At 34.9% G+C, this 19793-nt stretch overlaps 1 protein-coding gene across 1 annotated transcript in view; it reads left to right on the forward strand.

The window, feature by feature from the left end:
- The window catches only part of LOC148943294 (phytanoyl-CoA dioxygenase, peroxisomal-like), a 60221-nt gene that overhangs the window by 9433 nt on the left and 30995 nt on the right, over positions 1 to 19793 (forward strand). The window contains exons 2-3 of the mRNA XM_089101044.1: positions 5462 to 5634; positions 9481 to 9646. Of these exons, the coding sequence (XP_088957170.1) occupies positions 5462 to 5634; positions 9481 to 9646 (339 nt within the window). The remainder of the gene's footprint in view (positions 1 to 5461; positions 5635 to 9480; positions 9647 to 19793) is intronic.

Below are 19793 nucleotides of genomic sequence, written 5' to 3' on the forward strand. Positions count from 1 at the left end.
AACAACCATCAACTCTATATCAGACCTTTCATTTAGAGGCTGGAGCAAGTCATGTGTAGAGGCACAGCCTACCCTATTTACCCTATTCTTGATCTTCTGGAGTCATACCAACAGCGTTTTTGGATCACCAGTATATAGCATGTATCCATATTCAGCTTTTGGTCGGATGTAGAACTTGTAGAGTGGGATAATTAAGCTGGATGGAAGAGGCTTTTAAGCAGAGTACTTCTCAGCTTTGTTGCACAGTAGGTTCTCACCCAATCAAGGTGGTTATTCCAAGAGAGATTGGTGGAGAAATGAAACCCCTAGTAGACAAAGCTTATCAACTCTCTTTATAGTTTCATTTTTGAAAATAAAACTGGGGTGTCCATGTGGCACCTTTGATTGAGTTGTAAAGAGGTCCATTGTTTTCAATGCATTGAAGTTGATCATCCATGCATGAGATCACTTTTTGATTTGAAAAAGATTCATCTGAAGAGAAAAGGAGGCTTCCAGTCCACACTTGCTTTGGATGTAATATGCAGTTTTTGTTTGACAATGCAATGTTCCCTTAAGTCACTTGAGAAGGTGTAAATTAACAAATGTAATTTTCTATAATCAGAATGTTCTGATTGGTCAGAAAGCTCAAATCTGCTGAACATGTGGCTAAATCTAACGCCGGGTGTGATATCTACAAGGAAGGTTAACTGACCTAAGGTTCAACTGAACCAACTGATTTCAATGTTAAACTGTCTTGAACGTACAATATAAATAGGTTAGACGAGATATTAAAAATGATAGATACAAATAGAGCAGTTAATAAGCAAGATTCTTGAATCAAAAAAGCGAAAATACATATTTATACATGTTAAGTAGATGAAAATGAATACAAAAATACACTCAGTACAAACATTGACTAGGATAACAGGCTCAACTGCACCTTTTTATAGGGGCTTCGCATAAAAAAGAAAAAAAAACTTTTTTGAAAGCCAACTAATTATTAAGACTTCAGGGAAGGCTAAAAGTGAAATTTTAAAATTGAAGAAAAATCAAATTGCAACTTGGAATAGTTGCAACTGTAAGATTCCAAACATAAATTACATTTAAACTATTCCTAGGATCGGAACTTTAAAGAGGTAGAAATAATTTTTAATAAAATCAAGTTATCAAGCGAATGGGCATATAAATATATTATATATAATAGCCTTATCATGCTCACTTATAAGAAAAACAAAGATCCGGTATTTGATTTGAAAATTAACAAATTGATTGTAAATTAACAAATGTAAAGTCTAACAGAAGGTGTAATAACTATGTTATTCAGAGATGTGTAGTGCGTGCAGGGGGTATGGCAGTAATGATACTCTACTGCTGCACGCTGTGAGCACTGAGAATGAAAAAAGGAATTATCTTTCTTTCCCATATATCCTTCTTTCTCTCCCTCCACTAGTTTTTCCCCATAGACTATATTACTACTATTTATTCTGTTTGGAAAACGATCATAAAAATCTTCTGGAGGGGATCGGAACCATTCTTTTCCGCCAATAGTATAAGGCAGCTCTACTTTTTCCATGTCCACACTTTTTTGCCATGTCCACCCACGGTGTAATTTTTTAGACCACCAACTACTGGGAGATTTATATTTTAGATTGTCTTTATCAAACGACTCCCACACTCGAGTGTATGTTACTTCTAAAATTTTATTTTTTCTGTTCATACCTCCAAGACCACCAACACCACCTTTACCACCTCTGCCTCCCTTACCACCTTCAGCTGTTATGGTAAAATGTTTTCTATATCTTACAGGGATGTCCAGTCTTAGCATTCCAGGATCACCTCCATTGCCTCCAGACCCACCAGAGCTCTGTGTTCATTCAAAAGGAATGAAAAAAGCACAGAGTAAATAAATGAGAAAAAAAGTATTAAGAACAGAATACTTAAGTTTTACCCAGGTAAAAAATGTTTTCCAGAGATTTGGTAGATGTTGTCCACAGAAATGGCCTTTGGATTGTTTTAGGTTCCCAACTGAATGACTGTATTTCAAACAGTAAGCCGTACAAAAATTCGGGTTAATCATTATTTCTAGGGCTATAATGAGAGAAAGGTTGAAATGACTTTCACCTGTTCTGCAGATGAAGGATGACAGTTGCTCGAGGTCATCCTTATTGGACAACTGTCAAGGGCCTATAAAGAGGAAGGTTGTCCCCCAAATTGAGTGGTAGAATGTTGTGAGGGAAGATTTAAGGGGCATGGGAACTTCTTTGGAGGGTGTAAAGAGGGAAGCTTTGAATAGATTAAGATGGAGAAAGAGCATGCATAGCTGCGTTGGTCTCAGACATCTTGGTGCTGTGATGAGTTGTTATAGTAGTAGTAGTAGTTATTTTGGCATCACCAAATGAGGAGACCCATGCTGTGACCAAAATGGTCCCAAGATTGCACAAAGCCTCCATTCGTACTGGAGTTCCCAGTGACTTCTTGCTGGGTGATTCTAAGCCAGTTTAAGCACTTCATGTAGGCTTGAAAAGATGTGTTAGCTCCCATCCTGCACTGGTTAGGGGCCTATTGTTGTTCCTGAGGACATAATAATACTGATGATTCAAATAATATGAAACTTGGGATTTCAAATATAACAATGTTAAAAATAACTTATATTGACTGACAAATTAAAATGTTTTGAACTGGACTTGTTAAGAGTTTCAGTAACCCTTATACCATTGGTAGGAAAGATGAAATTAGGTTATATAGAATTAATTTTTGCTGGCAAGTAGGATGGGGTGCATTGGCATGGAGTAGGGCTTGTGATGAATAAGGAAGCTGTTAAGTCTTTCTTAGATTAGGAAGGTATTAATAAAAGAATGTTAGTTGCTTATTTATGATGAAAAAGTGCAAGGTATTGGATCATAGTATTATTTGCTTCTATAGAACTGACTGAAGGAGTTAGTAGTGACTCAGATGAATCTACCTTCAGCCAGAGAAACAAATAAACAGGATCCCAATTACAAATATGGTATTATTATTAGGGTGTTTTAATGCCCAGGTTAGTAGAAATAGATTGTTGGTATCCTATCTTAGGAAAATTTGGTGTTGGAAAAGAATATAGTAATGGTTATGACTGCTGCTGTTTTCTAGGTATAACAGCATAGTTCTAGCCAATTCAGTATATGATTAAAATATAACCCATAAATTAACATGATTCTCACATAGTGGTAAGACATCCAACCTTAGTGATTATGTTATTATAAATAGAAGACAGATAGAATCAATACAAGATTCCAGAATATATAGGAATGCAGTTAATTTATGTTAATAGCAAAGATCACCATCTAGTAGTGTCTAGAGTAAATCTGAAGCTGAAATGTAAGAAGAATAACTACCTTCCAGGAAGGTATGATGTACAAGTCAATTGACATTTGAACTAAAATCAAGTTGTCTTTAAGCCATGGCTAATTGCAGATAAAGACAAGACATGAAGTCCGAGCGAGAGGCAAAGTTGACGCAAGCCTTTTTCGGGATTGTATGAAAATGATGTCATTTTCACTTGTTGATTGATAGTCTATCATCATGCTAGGGCAGAACTAAGGTAGATAGCCATAGAACTAAGGGATGAACAAGATTTTTGGGTTGACTCATGATGGACAATGTCCACTGGACTTGTATGCAAAAGAGTGGACTGAATTTGCTTGGACTCACAGGCAAACGAGTGATTTAAGCCTAATAGGCTTGCCTGCTTAGTGTCTCAGGCATACTACTGTGTTTAGACTCTAGGATAAGGATATGAGATAAACTTTCCAGGAACAGCTGAATATTACAGTAAAGACCCTAAAACTAGACAGTGATGGATGGAATAACTTTAAGAAAATCGTTTTTGAAGTGCCAGGTGGTGTCTTAGGGAGACAAGTTAGAAACACAGCTAGGAATACTTGGCCTAATAAAAATGCTTAAAGTTTAGAAGAGAAGAGTGGTTGTACAAGAAGTATTTGAGTGATAGATCACATGAAAATAACAGAATTAAATGGAAGTAGAGAAAGCATTATAAATTAAGAATTAGATTTAGAAGATACAGCCAGATTTAGATTTAGAAGATGCGTTTATGCAGCCAGATTTAGATTTATGCAGCCAGATAATATGCAGCCAGATTTAGATTTTGAAGATGAATTTAGATTTATTAGATGCAGCGATTTAGAAGATGCAGCCAGACAGTATAGTAGTAAAATATTCTATTGACACGTTAAAAGAATTTTTAGACTATTTGGTTTATTTCTGTGCCAAGGTGCTAGAGGCAGTAAATTTTTTGCAAAACAGTAAAAAGGTTTTCGATTTGTTTGTAAAACCTCTTACTTTGGTGCTAATTGCTCTCCTACCATGAAGTCTTATGGAAGGCGGAGTTTTCACTCCTAATTCCTGCTCCTTCAATAACCTCTTACTTCATTATTAAGCCTCTTACTTCTTACTAATTACCTCTTACTTCTTTACTCTTACATTTCTTGTTACTCATTTTTAAAAGTTGTTGATAGTGCTTTGTCCTCCTTATTCCTAATGTGTTTTAAGACCTCTTAGTCCAGTGTGGTCTTAGTCAGTATTTACCCCAATGCTCATCAATCTTTCTTCACAGCCATATAAAACAATATGATCTTAGCATTTTGGCATTTTAAATGGGGGGGGAGTATGTTACCTCACCTTCTCTGTGGGAGTCCTTTTCTAATTCATTCATATTATTTGAGAATGCAGTTGAAAATGTTTTTCCCATCATTGTACAGATGTGCTATAATATTTGGTTACCATTACAGAAATAGGAATATAACAACCCTGTAAGATATTAAATATAGAACAATATATTAATTCTATTGATTGAATATATTCTATTAATTTTATAAGTTTAATATTAATAATATTATTATTTCTATAATAAAATTAGTAGTTGTGAAATTCTAAATAAAATATTTCAAATTAAATCTTATTTAATAATAGTAATTATTTATTTAATAGTAAAGGTAATAAACAATGTGTATTTAATAGAACTAATTAAATCAACAATTCTAGGTTAAATAAATCTAATTAAATAATCTTAAAAAGTAAAAGAATCTAGTAAAATTGTTAATTCTATAATAAATATAAATTTCTATTGATAATTATATAAATTCAATATTAACATATAAACATATATATATATATATATATATATATATATATATATATATATATATATATATATATATATATATATATATATATATATATATATATATATATATATATATATATATATATATATATATATATATATATATATATATATATATATATATATATATATATATATATATATATATATATATATATATATATATATATATATATATATATATATATATACATATATATATATATATATATATATATATATATATATATATATATATATATATTATATAGCCTATAGATTTTACATATCAAACTTGTAAATTAATATCTGCACTTCTAGGTTTTGCAGTCACCTCAGAGTGTTTTGCATTCCAATTATCATCACGTTTCTCCTATTTTTCGCTATACATTAGACAATCAGCTTCTCACCTTAGAACAGAGACAATTCTATGAAGATAATGGATTTTTGGTGATAAAAAATTTGGTGCCACATGGGCTTCTAGATGATTGCCAGTGAGTTTTATTAAATTATTATATAATGAAGTATTATAATAAATTATTTATAGTATAATATATTATATTGTATTGTATATTAATATAACATAATTTTATTACGTATTGTCATATGAATATAAGGTATTAATACCTTATAATGAGTATAAGGTATGTATCTGATGCTGACAGACTAAAATCTCACCAGCACTGTGAGTTATTGATAGAATATCGGCTGTTTTGTGGAGTTTTTTGTCAGTGCTATCAAATGGTTTTCTGATACTAATAATATATTTTATGTTAATTTAACATCATTTTATTATAAATTGTCAAATGAGTATAAGGCAATGTATCTGATGCTGACAAACTAAAATCTCACCAGCACTATCAATTATTGATAGAATATTGGCTGTTTTGTGGAGTTTTTGTCAGTGCTATCAAATGGTTTTCTGATACTAATAATATATTTTATATTAATTTAACATCATTTTATTATAAATTGTCAAATGAGTATAAGGCAATGTATCTGATGCTGACAAACTAAAATCTCACCAGCACTATGAGCTATTGATAGGATATTGGCTGCTTTGTGGAGTTTTTGTCAGTGCTATCAAATGGTTTTCTGATACTAATAATATATTTTATATTAATTTAACATCATTTTATTATAAATTGTCAAATGAGTATATGGCAATGTATCTGATGCTGACAAACTAAAATCTCACCAGCACTATCAATTATTGATAGACTTTTTTTAGTTTATGTCAATGCTGCTAGATTGTCCTCTGAGAGCAGATTAATTTACTAACAGCAAAAATTATAATTGTTATGGTAAGGGGTTGCCTGTATAAAGACACAAAATGTACTTACAATAGGCAGCTGCAATTATGACACTCACGCAATCTTTTAATCATTGATGGTTGGGAAAAAATTAGAAAAAAAACATTAAAAGAAAGATAGAACAAAATTCAAGAAACTATTGATTGTCAAAAAGGCAAGGAAAAGGAAAATCGGATGGCATATAAGTCTACTCTATTACTGCAAATAGCCTAGTTCAAAATTGATTTTGGTACTTATGTGTTATAGCGCCTGTGTTAAGTTTTTTCGTCCATTGACGCACTGTAGAACCAGTTTCTACGTTAGTTTCTTTCAGCTTTGCGTGAGGGAAGACAATAAGAAGTGACAGAATAGATGAGAAATATATAGTTTGGGCTATAAATTTGCACATTAGGGGGGGGGGGTATAGTATTTGGACAGTGTGAAGTTAGAAAACGGATCTCATTTCATAACACGCAGAATAATTGTACCTAACAGATTTTGCATGCAGAGCCGCTCTTCTCCTCCCCCCCCCCCCCCCAATGTGCAAATATATAGCCCAAATTTGTTTCTAAAGTATTATATTTTCATCATATTTTGTGGTATTTCATTATGATTAGTCTTGAGAAACAGGTTCTACTTAGATAAAGAACTTAACATAGGCACTATAACATATAAGTACCTTGATTTTGTTAGATTAATTTATTGTAAGATCCTGATAACCTAATGATTAATTGGTTGATTATAATTATATTATAATTAAAATGAAATTGATTAATAATTAGATTAGTTTATTCATTATATAATTTATTATAAACAAAATTTACAGCCAGTGTGCACAGATATCTTCTAGGCCTTCCATTGTTGGCAAGTAATTCTTGGGACACCAGGAGATGCACTGTCAGTGACTTTTGCTGAGTTAGTAAATGCATAAAACACTTATCAACCGAATCAATAAGTACCCCCAGGGGCGTCCTGAGGCTCATTTTATTGGGGGGGGGCTCCGTAAATTTTAACGAATCGCTACCTGATTTATGCCGCATTTTCTGCAGAAATCAAGGATTTCGCTAAATTTCAGCTGATTTTGCAAAATTTCTGCCGAAATTTGCGCCTTCGGCGTAAGTTTTTCCGAATGCCAAAAAGTTGGGGGGGGGGGCTCCCCGCACCTGAATACCCGCTCGGGGCGCCCCTGACACTCCGCTTTGAAGCAGCATACTTATTCTGTTTTTGTTCTGCTTGTATTTTATTGTAAATTTTGCTTTTGTTTTGTTGTCATACTCTCTATCTTGTGTGGTTAGTTGTTGTACTCTTTTCATCACTGCATAATAACAAATCATAAAAGTGAATTTAAATCAATATTAAAATTAGTCACTGTTGCTATCTATTAATTAGGAGTTACTGTTATTAAAAGTTGTTCACCCCCTTCTCCTTCTCTGAATTTAAATTTGTAAATTCAGTTTTTTTTCGAAATTTGCAGTCTCGGAGACCACACTGCCTTTGCATGACGATAAATAAAAGTTCAAATAGAGATAAAATCCTTTTAATCGACAGTATTTCACAAACAGTGATAGAAATTCACAAAAATACCAGATATTTCGGTCACATGTGACCGATGATTAGGTGACCGTCAGTTTTACTACTGTTGACAGTCGCTGCATGTGTGACCGAAATATCTGGTATTTTTGTGAATTTCTATCACTGTTTGTGAAATACTGTCGATTAAAAGGATTTTATCCCGATTTGAACTTGTATTTATCCTAAGTATCAGTTTTTCTATAAAACCGGCAATGTGATGAAACTTGTTTTTTTTTCTTTTCAATACTATCATATGCAAATATCAAAGCAAACAAAGCAAAATCTATAAAGTCAACTCAATACTAGCTTTACAAACATGTTTAGACAACTACGTGACATCTGGTCTCTACGTGACTACGTGACAACTATCTGGATGAATCTAATGCAAGTCAAGGTCCAATGCCTTTAAGAATTAAATAAAAAAAAAACAAGCTTTTTTCAGCTGAAAGTAAGGAGCAATATCAAAACTCAAAACGAGCAAAAATTATTCCGTATATGCAGGGGTGCAGCTAGGGGGGGGGGAGACTACTACTCCCAAAGTTCCAATATGTCAGTACCGAGTGATGACGCCTTGGGACTTTGCACTTCTTTGGCGTCTTAATTTGGCTTGTGTGTCAGCATTTGTTGGCAGACTGGACAATTTTGTCGGGGTATCCTTTTATATCCCCCCAAACTCAAAACCCTAGCTTTGCTCCTGTGCACATGAGGGGGTCTGCCCTTTCTTCAACTCTTGTGTTTGAGCAGTCTTTCTGAAAGAATTGTGACAAAAGGCAAATTTATATTCTGGCTATATATGCATTTAATTTCTGGCTGTTTTTCAAATCATGCCAGGAAATCCCTATCCCCCCTCGTAAAAATTTCCCCTGGGAAAGTTTTCTCTCCACAAAAAAATTGTCCCCTTGGAAAATCTCCCGGCTCCGCCAACACACCCCCCCCCCCCAAAGAATCCTTACAAAAAAAACGACAAATGAACACGCATGTGTAATCTTTCGTCCAACAGGAAAAAAAAGACCAATTTTACATTTTTTTATGTAGGAGGTAGAAAATTCTACAATAGGGTTCTTTGATATGCTGTAACTGATGGTGTGATTTTCATTAAGATCGCTTGACTTTTTGGGGACGTTTCTCCCTTTTTCGAAAATCAGACAAATTGTCTCAGGGTCATAGCTTTTGATGGGCACATTAAATTCAATGAGTTTTCTATATTCGGAATTAACATGGAGAGCCAATTTTTTGGTGCATTTCCTGTTATCAAAATTCCGTTTGTTAGTGTTTCGGTTGCTCCTTACTTACAGTTCGTTACTACGAACAGTTTGATCAATATTGTTAAGTCAAAACGTCCACACTTTTATGAATTTTGAATTTTTATTCGTAAATCGTGTATGACAAACCAATCCTTTGGGCCCTACTCCCTCCTTCCCTGTCTGCACACACATGCTAACTATTGCAAAGGATAAATTTGCCTTCTTTTTCTAGTCGTCGTTTCATTGACCTGTGTGAACAACGAGTACCATGGGGAGGTATCACTATGATGAAAGATGTACAGCTAAGGAAGACTGGTGTTACAGGTGAAAAGCTTTTCAATAAAGCACAGGACTGGGTGTTTGATGAGGTGCTCTTAAATTACATCTTTCTTCCCCAGGTTTGCGCTTTCTATTTTATGATAAAATACCAACACAATTCTTCAGTTTTTTTTTCAGCGGGAAGGGATCCTTCGGGCTAATGTCAAGAAAAGGGACGATTCCTTTTCCTTAACTCCGCTGGTCTCAGAGTGTATGGGGCTTGTATAAAAACTCCGTTCCAGGAAATAGAAACCACTAAGCCCTTGTATTTGCCCTGTTATTCTAAGGAAGGTAAATAAACAAGCTTCCTCTTAAATGAGCTTCTAGAATTTTTCGTCAGCTATTACGATTTTTAACTCGTTTCTTTTTTCTTATTTTAATCTCCACTACATATAGTTTTTTTTTAGATCTTAATAATCACTGTGAACTTATAACTGAAGCTTAAACACGTTTGTAACTAGCAAGGGCGCATCCAGGATTTTTTTTTCGGGGATTGGGGGGGGGGGGTACAATAAAAATCTTCAAACTCATAAAAATTTGTTTATATGCATGTTTTGCTTTTACGAATCGGACAGAAATTAAGGGAGGGGAGAGGTTCAAGCGTCGTAACTCTCCCCTGCCCCTAGATACGGTCATTCTCTTTAATCAATCTCATAATTGCCGGAATTTGCTATTTTTTTATGGCAAATATGTCAATTTAACTTCACATATATTAATAGGAGTAATATTTTAAGCACTGAGAACATATTCCCCCCCCCCCCCCACTTCAGGCACCATTTTTTGACAAACCTAATGCAGGGTTTCTCTATTGAATATTAGGAACTTCTATAAATATAGTGTAACAATTCATTGTTTGCTACAAAATATTAAAGCCCATCTGCTTTCAGAGGCCTAAATTGTAAAGTTACCAACATTCTAATGAAGCATTTACCTCCTCTAATGAAGCACTTACCTCCTCTAATGAAGCACTTACCTCCTCCTATTCCATTCTCTCCCTACATATCTGTTCCTCTTCGGACTTGCAGTTTTACTGGGGCTGATTACAGAAAAATGTGAGGGTGAGGACAAACTTTATTTTTCCAAAATCTAGGGGGATAATTTTGTTGATATTCCAATTTTTTTTTATGGAAAATGAAAAAAGGCATTGATTGGTGAAAATAGGCTTATCTACAAGAATAGTAGAAAAATATTCTTGCTTTTGCCTCATTTTTAGCCGAGGAAATTCAACCATGGCAGGTTTCCCATGAAATGAGAGGGCTCTCTGTATGAGGAAGGGACGGATGTCCTTAATCTAAAATTATTAATCTTAATCAAAAATCTATCATTAATCATAATAAAAGCGTTAACAATTCTTTTCACTACAAGCTTTTAAAATCTGTCTGCTTGTTAGAGGTCTAGCTTGTCAAGTTGACTATTGACAAGTTGTCAAGCTTACATTGCCTCTACCTATCCTTCTGTTTTTTTAACCTGATACATTTTCAATGGTTCTAATTCGTCAAAATGTAAGTGGGGGGGGGGAACAAATTTTATTTTTCATAGTCTAGGGGTGTTGTGCAATTTTGTTCTTTTTTTCAATACAAATACCAATAAAATAGTTTTTTTTTAGAGAAAATACCAAATGAAAGTATGCTTACAAATCTAGGTAGGACAGTGACCCCTCAATTCATTCGCCAATTGATGCCCCTGCATATTCCTGGGTAGATTTGTACATTACTCCGGCCACAAAGGAAGCTACTATAGAGAAACATATACTAATACTACTACTACTAACAACTCACAGCAGCACCAAGCCGCCTGAGGCCAACACAGCTACGCACGATCCTCCTCCACCCCAATCTATTCAAAGCCTCCCTTTTTACACCCGCCCACGAAGTTCCCACTTCCTTTAAATCTTTCTTTATGACGTCCTCCCACCCCAGAGGGGGACGATCTGCTTTCCGTTTAGCCTTAGATGGTTGTCCGAAAAGGACAATCTTCGGCAATCTGTCATCCTTCATCCGCAAAACGTGCCCTAGCCACCTCAACCTTCCTTTCATTACAGCCCTAGAGAGCGGTATTGAACCACATTTTTCGTATAGCCTATTGATTAACATGCGGTCTGTCAGCTAGGTACCTAGAGAAATCTGTAAGCAAATTCTCTATAAAAAATCTAGAAAATCTTCATCTGTTTTTAGAAATGCTTATACTTTCGGGCCTTATTTGACTCGTGCCATCATTGTAGATTCCAAGATTCTAACCTTGGTTCGCACACTGTTCTTCCTACTTATCCAAACTTTTTTTTAACTATGAAAAAAACACCCTGAGCCTTGGCTGTTCTATTTTTAACATCTTCACTGCTCCCACCATCTTTACTAATAATACTACCAACGTAAGTGAAGCTGCCCACCTGATCGATCTTTTCATTACCCAACGTCACCTTTTCAAATCAATCAATCAATCATTTTATTAATACTAAACTCTATTACAAACGTAAAGAAAAATTATTTGGCCCAAGAAGCTTGGCTTGTTGTGGGCCTTACAACACAATAATAAAGCACTAAAACAACCATAAATATTACTCTAAATCAAACAATATATATGAAATAAAGATTAAAGAGAATAAACACTATCATACAGTAAAAAAAAAAAAAAAAAAAAAAAAAATATAATAATGACGATATATAAGGGAATAACACAAAAGGAGAAACACTAGGAAAAGAGAAAACAGGGAAAATAAACGAAGGAGAGATAAATTACTAAACTGGAAAGACACGACGAATAACTGCCTTTGCAGACAGAAATAACGGGACATCCGGTGGGATTGAATTGATAATTGAATTGATTTATAAACAGGAGACCTCTGGGCTGCTGTAGATGAACGTTTGGGCAAAATAAGTCTACGAGAAGAACTACGCGGTGGAAGTGTACCTAGAAAAGCAGAATGCGCTAAATAAACACAAAAGGAGAAACACTAGGAAAAGAGAAAACAGGGAAAATAAACGAAGGAGAGATAAATTACTAAACTGGAAAGACACGACGAATAACTGCCTTTGCAGACAGAAATAACGGGACATCCGGTGGGATTGAATTGATTTATAAACAGGAGACCTCTGGGCTGCTGTAGATGAACGTTTGGGCAAAATAAGTCTACGAGAAGAACTACGCGGTGGAAGTGTACCTAGAAAAGCAGAATGCGCTAAATAAAGATTACTTTTACCCACAATACGATCTAGCGGAGCTATTCCAGTATCATTATAAAGATCAGAAGAAGGGTAAAGCCGAGGGAGAAGAAAAATAGCCTTCACTGCCCTATTTTGGGCTCTTTGAAGTGAGCAGAGAAGATATTTATTAATATTACCCCAGACAGAGCAGCAATAAGAAAGGTAAGGAAATATAAAAGCATAATAAAGAGAAAGCATAATATCTGGGGGAAGAAATGAGTTAACATTGAAGACTGGCGGAAGACGAGGGAACGGGTGTGAGTTATATGAGGCTTAAAAGAGAGAAAACAGTCAAGATACACACCAAGAAATTTCACCATAGCAGCTTGCGGTATAACATCATTCCCACAAGTCAGGATGATTGGCTCCCTTACGTCTCTCATACGATAAGGGGTCCTGAAGTGTACAATGGCACTCTTTTGGCTGTTGAGAGTCATACCATTTGACCAGCACCAATTTTTTACTTTATCAAGAAGACCTTGAGCTAGGGAAGTGGCAGATGGCAAGTCGACTGCAACAATGAAAAAGCTACTGTCATCAGCAAAAAGAATTGGGTGCACAAGGGGATGAAGACCATCAACGAGATCATTAATGTAAATTAAAAACAAAAGTGGTCCAAGCACATAGCCCTGTGGGACACCCTTGAATATAGGTAAAGTAGTGGAAGAATTACCATTCACCGAAACATACTGTGATCTTCCTGACAGATAAGACCTTAACCATTCTAGTGGAACTCAATGTACTCCAAATAAAGATAGTTTAGACAAAAGAACAGAGTGGTCAACCATATCAAAGGCCTTTGAAAAGTCAAGAAATAGACCCAAGACACACAAGCCCTTGTCCAGATTAACACGCACAAACTCTGTTGCAAGTGCATATGAGGTAGAGAAAGTGGGACGAAAACCATACTGATGGTTAGTTATGAGAGAATTTCCTGCAGTCGTATTAGTACTAAAAACAAATGAAGAGAGTCTACAATACACTACCCTTTCAACAACCTTAGAGATGACAGGAAGAAGAGAAATGGGTCTATAATTTGAAATTAGAGATGAATCACCTTTTTATGTAAAGGTAAAACATTAGCAACTTTAAATAAATGAGGGAAAACACCAGAAGAAAGAGAGAGGTTAGTTATGTGTGAGATGGATTTAGAAACAAACTGACCAATTTTTTTAAGAACATTATTACTCAAACCAAAACCATCAACTGAACGGCTACTTGGAAGCTGGGAAATAATACTATAAATCTCAATATCACTGCATGAGGATAGGAAAAATGACTTCTGTTGTGGGAAAACTACTTACTGTACTCTTGGGTTGAATGGGAACTGAAGGAAGAGTGGTGAAATACGAATTGAAGGCGTTTGCTGAAGAATTTTTATCCACAATAGATCCCTCAGCAATCCTGTAATGACATTGGGGGGTCTGATTGAGTTTCTTGTAACGATTACCGTCATTTACGACAGTTCAAACATTTTGCAAGTTCCCCTTACACTTATCGATTCACCATGAAAACTGGATCTTTTTGGCTGGGCGCACTGAAGTTGTAAGTACAGTTTTATAATATTTATACTTCAAACTTTCCTTTCTTGTTTTACTTTTTACATGCAACCTTGAACAGAGATGCCTTCATATGTGTAGCATTGATCAGACCTATAGACATCCATGGGCATTTGGGTATAGAATTCCTTGGTTTCTTCCTAAGAGGAAAATGCTTATCCAACAGAGCTCCCATACGACACAAAAACAAACTTGTTGCACATTCAACATCACTAGCTTCAAGAACACTAGACCAATCATTACTCTGAAGACTAAGAATTAAATTAGAAATTTCTTTATCTGTAAAAGTTCTAAAAGAAGATTCACCTTGCTCATTCACAGCAATCTCAATTTTAGGCACAAAAAGTGATAGATAACTAGGGAAGCGATCAGACAGATCAGTGAAAACAAGACCAGAAGTAAACTTCAATTTTGGAGAATGAGAAATGAAAATATTATCTATCAAAGTGGCAGTTTTCTTGTAGGATCAACACGAGAAGGAAAAAAATTGAAGGAAGTAGCCCAGAAGAAGAAAGCACATCAATGAGATGGTCACATTCATCACTTGATCCAACATTTAACATATTACAATTAAAATCTCCCAAAACACAAATACGTTTTTTAGAGAAAGCCCCGCACCAGAAAGTTGATCAAGCAAATCACAGAACAGATGTGTTGGAAAGGGAGGGGGCTTATAAAACAAACAAACAATATCACATGCAAACTGGCTTTTCAGATCAATGACAAGAGAATAAACAGTCCTACTATTAGACACCACTGAAGTAAACAAGGATTCAAGGTCATACCGTCTACTAAATTTAATATCAGATTTTCTAAATAAAGAAATGCCCCCTGAGCACTTTGTTACCATTCTAGGGACATGAATAGCAATATAACTATGTATATCATACGCTGTTAAATTATCACTATAAGATAACCATGTTTCTGTTAAACCTATTCCATCAAAAGGGCAAGAATTATCAGACGACAAATATTATTCAAGACAATCCCACTTGTCTCGTATCCTACGTAAATCCAAACCAAATACATTAAAATAACTATTTAAAGATAAAGAGGACGTGATTTTAACACAGAAATCAATAGTAGTGTGAAAATTGCATCAAGAACTAATCATATATTCAAGAAGAGGGTCAAGTTTGTGGGCCTCTTGTTTGCCAGCACTATTTGGTTGCTCAAAAATAACTTATTTAAGAAAACAAGAATTCAAAAGAAATGAAAAATCAGCCAGATTTACCACACATAACAAATGCATACAATATCTTCACAAATGAACAAGATATCAAACAAACAGGCCGAAATAGAAGAAGGTAAATTGAAACTAAAAAGGTGAAACTTATAGGCAACAAAGAAAAGAAAGAGAAGAAAAAAACCTGCAAGACAAAGAACAATAACAAGCTACAAAGCTCAAAAAAAATAAAAAAAACAAACAATTACAAGGACAAAGGCAAAAACAAAATAAAGAAAAAGGCAAAACAATAAAGAAGCAACCAGAGGAAAGAGTTATCAACGGTTTATGGAATTCATTTAAAAAAATAATGTAAAACAACATAAATGCAAGCATAAGTAAAACCATTAAATCATAAAGAGTTAAGAAATAACAACAAAACAACAGAGCTAAAAGGGGAAAAACGGTTCCTTTCAGTCCTGGGAGGGGCTTGGATGGGCCGTAGTTGACTGACGGAGAACACCAACTTGAGATGCCTCTTTAACAGTGATTACTTTACCATTACAAAGCTTGGTAAGTATTTCTCCTCCACTATACCATGTATACCTCTTCCCAACGTTTTATTTAGCTTAATTAAGTAGCTGAAGTATAGGCTTTGTGAGTGACGCAGACATAAATACACCACTACGTAGCAAACCTTGCTTTTCTCTAAGAATAAGCCGCTGCATTCTTAAACTACAAAGTTCCCCAACAAATGGGCGAAATTTCAAACCTGGCCCTTGTTTTCCAATCCTTTAAACATAAACTATGTCATTCTTAGTCATAGGAATACCAGGAAATATAGTACTGCAAAATGCAAGAAATTTGCTTTCAGAAGCTTCTGGATAAGGGTCTTCTTTGAAACCAAATAGGATCAGCTGATTTGAAATTTTCATTTGGTCAAATTGATCGCTCAGACGATCCACATTGAGTTGAATTGGTTTCAGAGATTTTTACAGCTCTGACAAACCTCTGAGTCACGCAAATGAAGAGATGATTCAAGCTTTGACATCCTCTAATCATATTGTTTTAGTGATTTTTCCACAAGCACATTAAAATCCATTTTAAGACTATTGTATACCTCTTGTTTAATGAGTTACATATTGTTAGCATCAAAACCAGCAGGTAAATGGATAGAGGCAAGTTTTTTAACAGAGGCCTCAACCAAATAATCAACCTAATAAGAGAGTGCCTCACTGACAACTTCTGCCATAGTAGATTTAAGGTTTTGGTCATTAAGTGAATCTGCAATTAGCTTCTGCTTATTCTTAAGGGTGTTAATGTGTGAGGTGAGCATAGTAATCTGCTCATTAATAGATTCAGCTCCACTGTACGGGATGGAGCAGTCTGATCTCATCTCTCTGTGACTAGGTGGTCTATAGCTCTTTTTTAGTTGTCACCCATGATGTAGGCTAAAATGAACTCCAAACTAGGCTAATCAAGCTACAAGCCAACAGCAAAAGGCAAGGGATCTTCCGGCTGGCACAAGCAATTATAAAAGGTTCTAATAACAGCGAAGCAGAGGTGTGGGCACCAGGCAGAAAAATAAAAAGACTGTACCTGGGGGGTCCCCAATTGCACCCCTGGGGTTGGGACTGCTAGGCTTGCCTGCCTTTTCCACTGGACTGGTTGGCAGGCTAAACCAGTTCTTCAGACAAATTTAATTTAACGAAAAGGTTAATGATGCCAGATGTTACACTTAAACAAATAATATAGATTCCAATGTGCTTCTTAATTTTTGAATTTTTTGCCACGAATTTTTTTTCATCTTCACTTATTCCTAGCCTTAGTGACTTAGTCTTCCTAACATTAATTTCAAACCAATTCTAGCACCCTGAACTCGCAAAACCTCTATAACTTTATTCATTTTGCTCACACTTTCATCATGCTTAAATCATCAGCATAATTTAAGCCCAGGAGACTTTTTCCTCCCCATTTGATTCCGTGGTCTCCCATTGCCTTTCCAGTGCTCCTTAAAACAAAGTCCATCAAGATACTCCATTTAATGGGGGATAGAACACAACCCTGCTTAACTCCTGATTTAATACGAAACCAGCTACTAACCTTATTTCCTACGTGAACCGCAGCAATGTCAGTCTCGTACATAGCACTAATCACTTTAATGTATTTGTCTGGTATACCATGCAAGGATAAAACCTTTACTAAAGCTCTTCTATCAACAGAATCAAACGCTTGCTCATAATCTTAGTAAATAATGTTAGTAAATATGCTCGTAATGTTAGTAAATATATTTACTAACATCAGAAAAGGGAATAATTTTTGTTCTTTTGGCTGAAAATACGAGCCACTGTTAAAGTGAAAGGGGGTGATTTGCAAACCCTTAGCCGGTTCTTATAAAACTGCAAAAAAAAATCGCATGCTCAATTTTTAATTAAAAAGACCTCCATAGAGATATTTGCAGTTTTCAGTAATAGTGAGTGCAAGGTTGACAAAAAAAGAAACGGTGGTTAAAAATCAGCCACAAACATAGCACAAACAAACATAGGCACTAAACAGCCTAAGAAGTAATGGATTTCCGTTTAATTTGTAGTTAGTCTTTGAGTATCAGTGGATTGTTAATGTTTGAATTTCTAAAGATGAAAATTGTTGTCAAATCAACTGATTAGTTTTGCTTTTTAATTTTCGTGGCTCCTCGTGGTAACACTGACGAGAATTTGGTACTGCCTATAAACTTCATAATTTTGACAAGCTAAAAGAATAGTCTTAGAAAATAGCGGTTTTCAGGTGAGGATAGACCTAAATTGGGTTTGGAGGATGGGGGAGTTTTTAATTTTTGATTTCTTTCGTGTTTTAAAGCTTCGACCAAATGAACAAATCCGAATTTGTGTTTTTTTACTTGCTTAAAACAGTGACATCTATTTGATGCATGTAAGCACGGTTTTAAAAGGATGGGGTTAATTCTTACCGAAAACAAAGAATAATGGATACTTGTGCATAATATGGTATCCGAAAACAATAAGAATTCCAAATAAGGATAGGTCCTTTATTAGACAGTGAAACGAAAATATAACTCTAAATATTTCGATGACACAGTCGGTCATCATCATCAGTAGAGTTACTCTACTGATAGTAACTTTACTATCGTACTGTTACTTTAAGTACTGTTAGTAACTCTACTGATGATGATGACCGACTGTGTCATCGAAATATTTAGAGTTATATTTTCGTTTCACTGTCTAATAAAGGACCTATCCTTATTTGGAATTCTTATTGTTTTCGTCATAGAAAAGGCAGTGTGGTCATGGAGAATAATATGGTATCCATAAAAGAAGTCAAGTTTGCTTAATGCTAATAAAAAAATAAATAAATAGGATGTATATATAATAGTTTAGAAACAAATTTGGGCTATATATTTGCACATTAGGGTGGGGGGGGGGGGGTAAAGCATAGCATATATTAAATACGTTTAAATATTGTAAACGCAATAAATACTACGCTTTGCATTCCGTTTCTCTATCGCAAATACCCGTTTGGCGGGTTTCGTGTCTGGTTTCCTTGATACAGTTATAGCGGTGGCTACCAGATAGTGCAAAAGTACCGAATAATGTTATTGGCGTACTTAAGTGTCTCATAAAAATAAGCAATGGAATGAAAGCATACTTTTCAATGCGCAATGATAGAAATGTTATCTGTATTTATCTCTATGAAGTAACTTCCTTACAATATATGTAAAAGATTTTTTTTTAAATAAGTATTCGAGCTCATGAGTAGTTAGTACTAAAATCGTATGTTTGTTCATCGTCCAAACTAGGACAATTTGTTGCTGCTAGTGTCTTTGCTCTATGTCAAGTATAGCTGCTGTTGTAAATTTTTTAATAACCTATATGTCTAACTTATTAAATGACTTCTATGCTGTGCCTATCGAGGTTGCCGTCATTAACATCATTTCTGAGTGTGTCCCAATCCAAAAAAATCATTATCAACTTTTACTCCAAATTTGCTCTCTATCTTCTGGCCTGTCAGCTCTGGCCTGTGGCCAGAGCTAGCATCTGGCCTGTCAGACGATGATGTGTGTCATTAAATAAATAAAAGTTCAAATAGGGATCAAATCCTTTTAATAGACAGTGGTTTTAAAAATACTAGATATTTCGGTCACATATGCAGTATCCGTCATCAGTAGTAATACCACTGATGACGGTTTTCACTGCATATGTGACCGAAATATCTAGTATTTTTTGTTAAATTTTATCATTGTTTGTGAAAACCACTGTCTATTAAAAAGATTTGATCCCTATTTGAACTT

This window comes from Artemia sp. Qi Xiang Cuo, chromosome 15, assembly GCF_049724085.1.
Source record: "Artemia sp. Qi Xiang Cuo chromosome 15, ASM4972408v1, whole genome shotgun sequence".
Lineage (NCBI taxonomy): Eukaryota > Metazoa > Arthropoda > Branchiopoda > Anostraca > Artemiidae > Artemia > Artemia sp. Qi Xiang Cuo.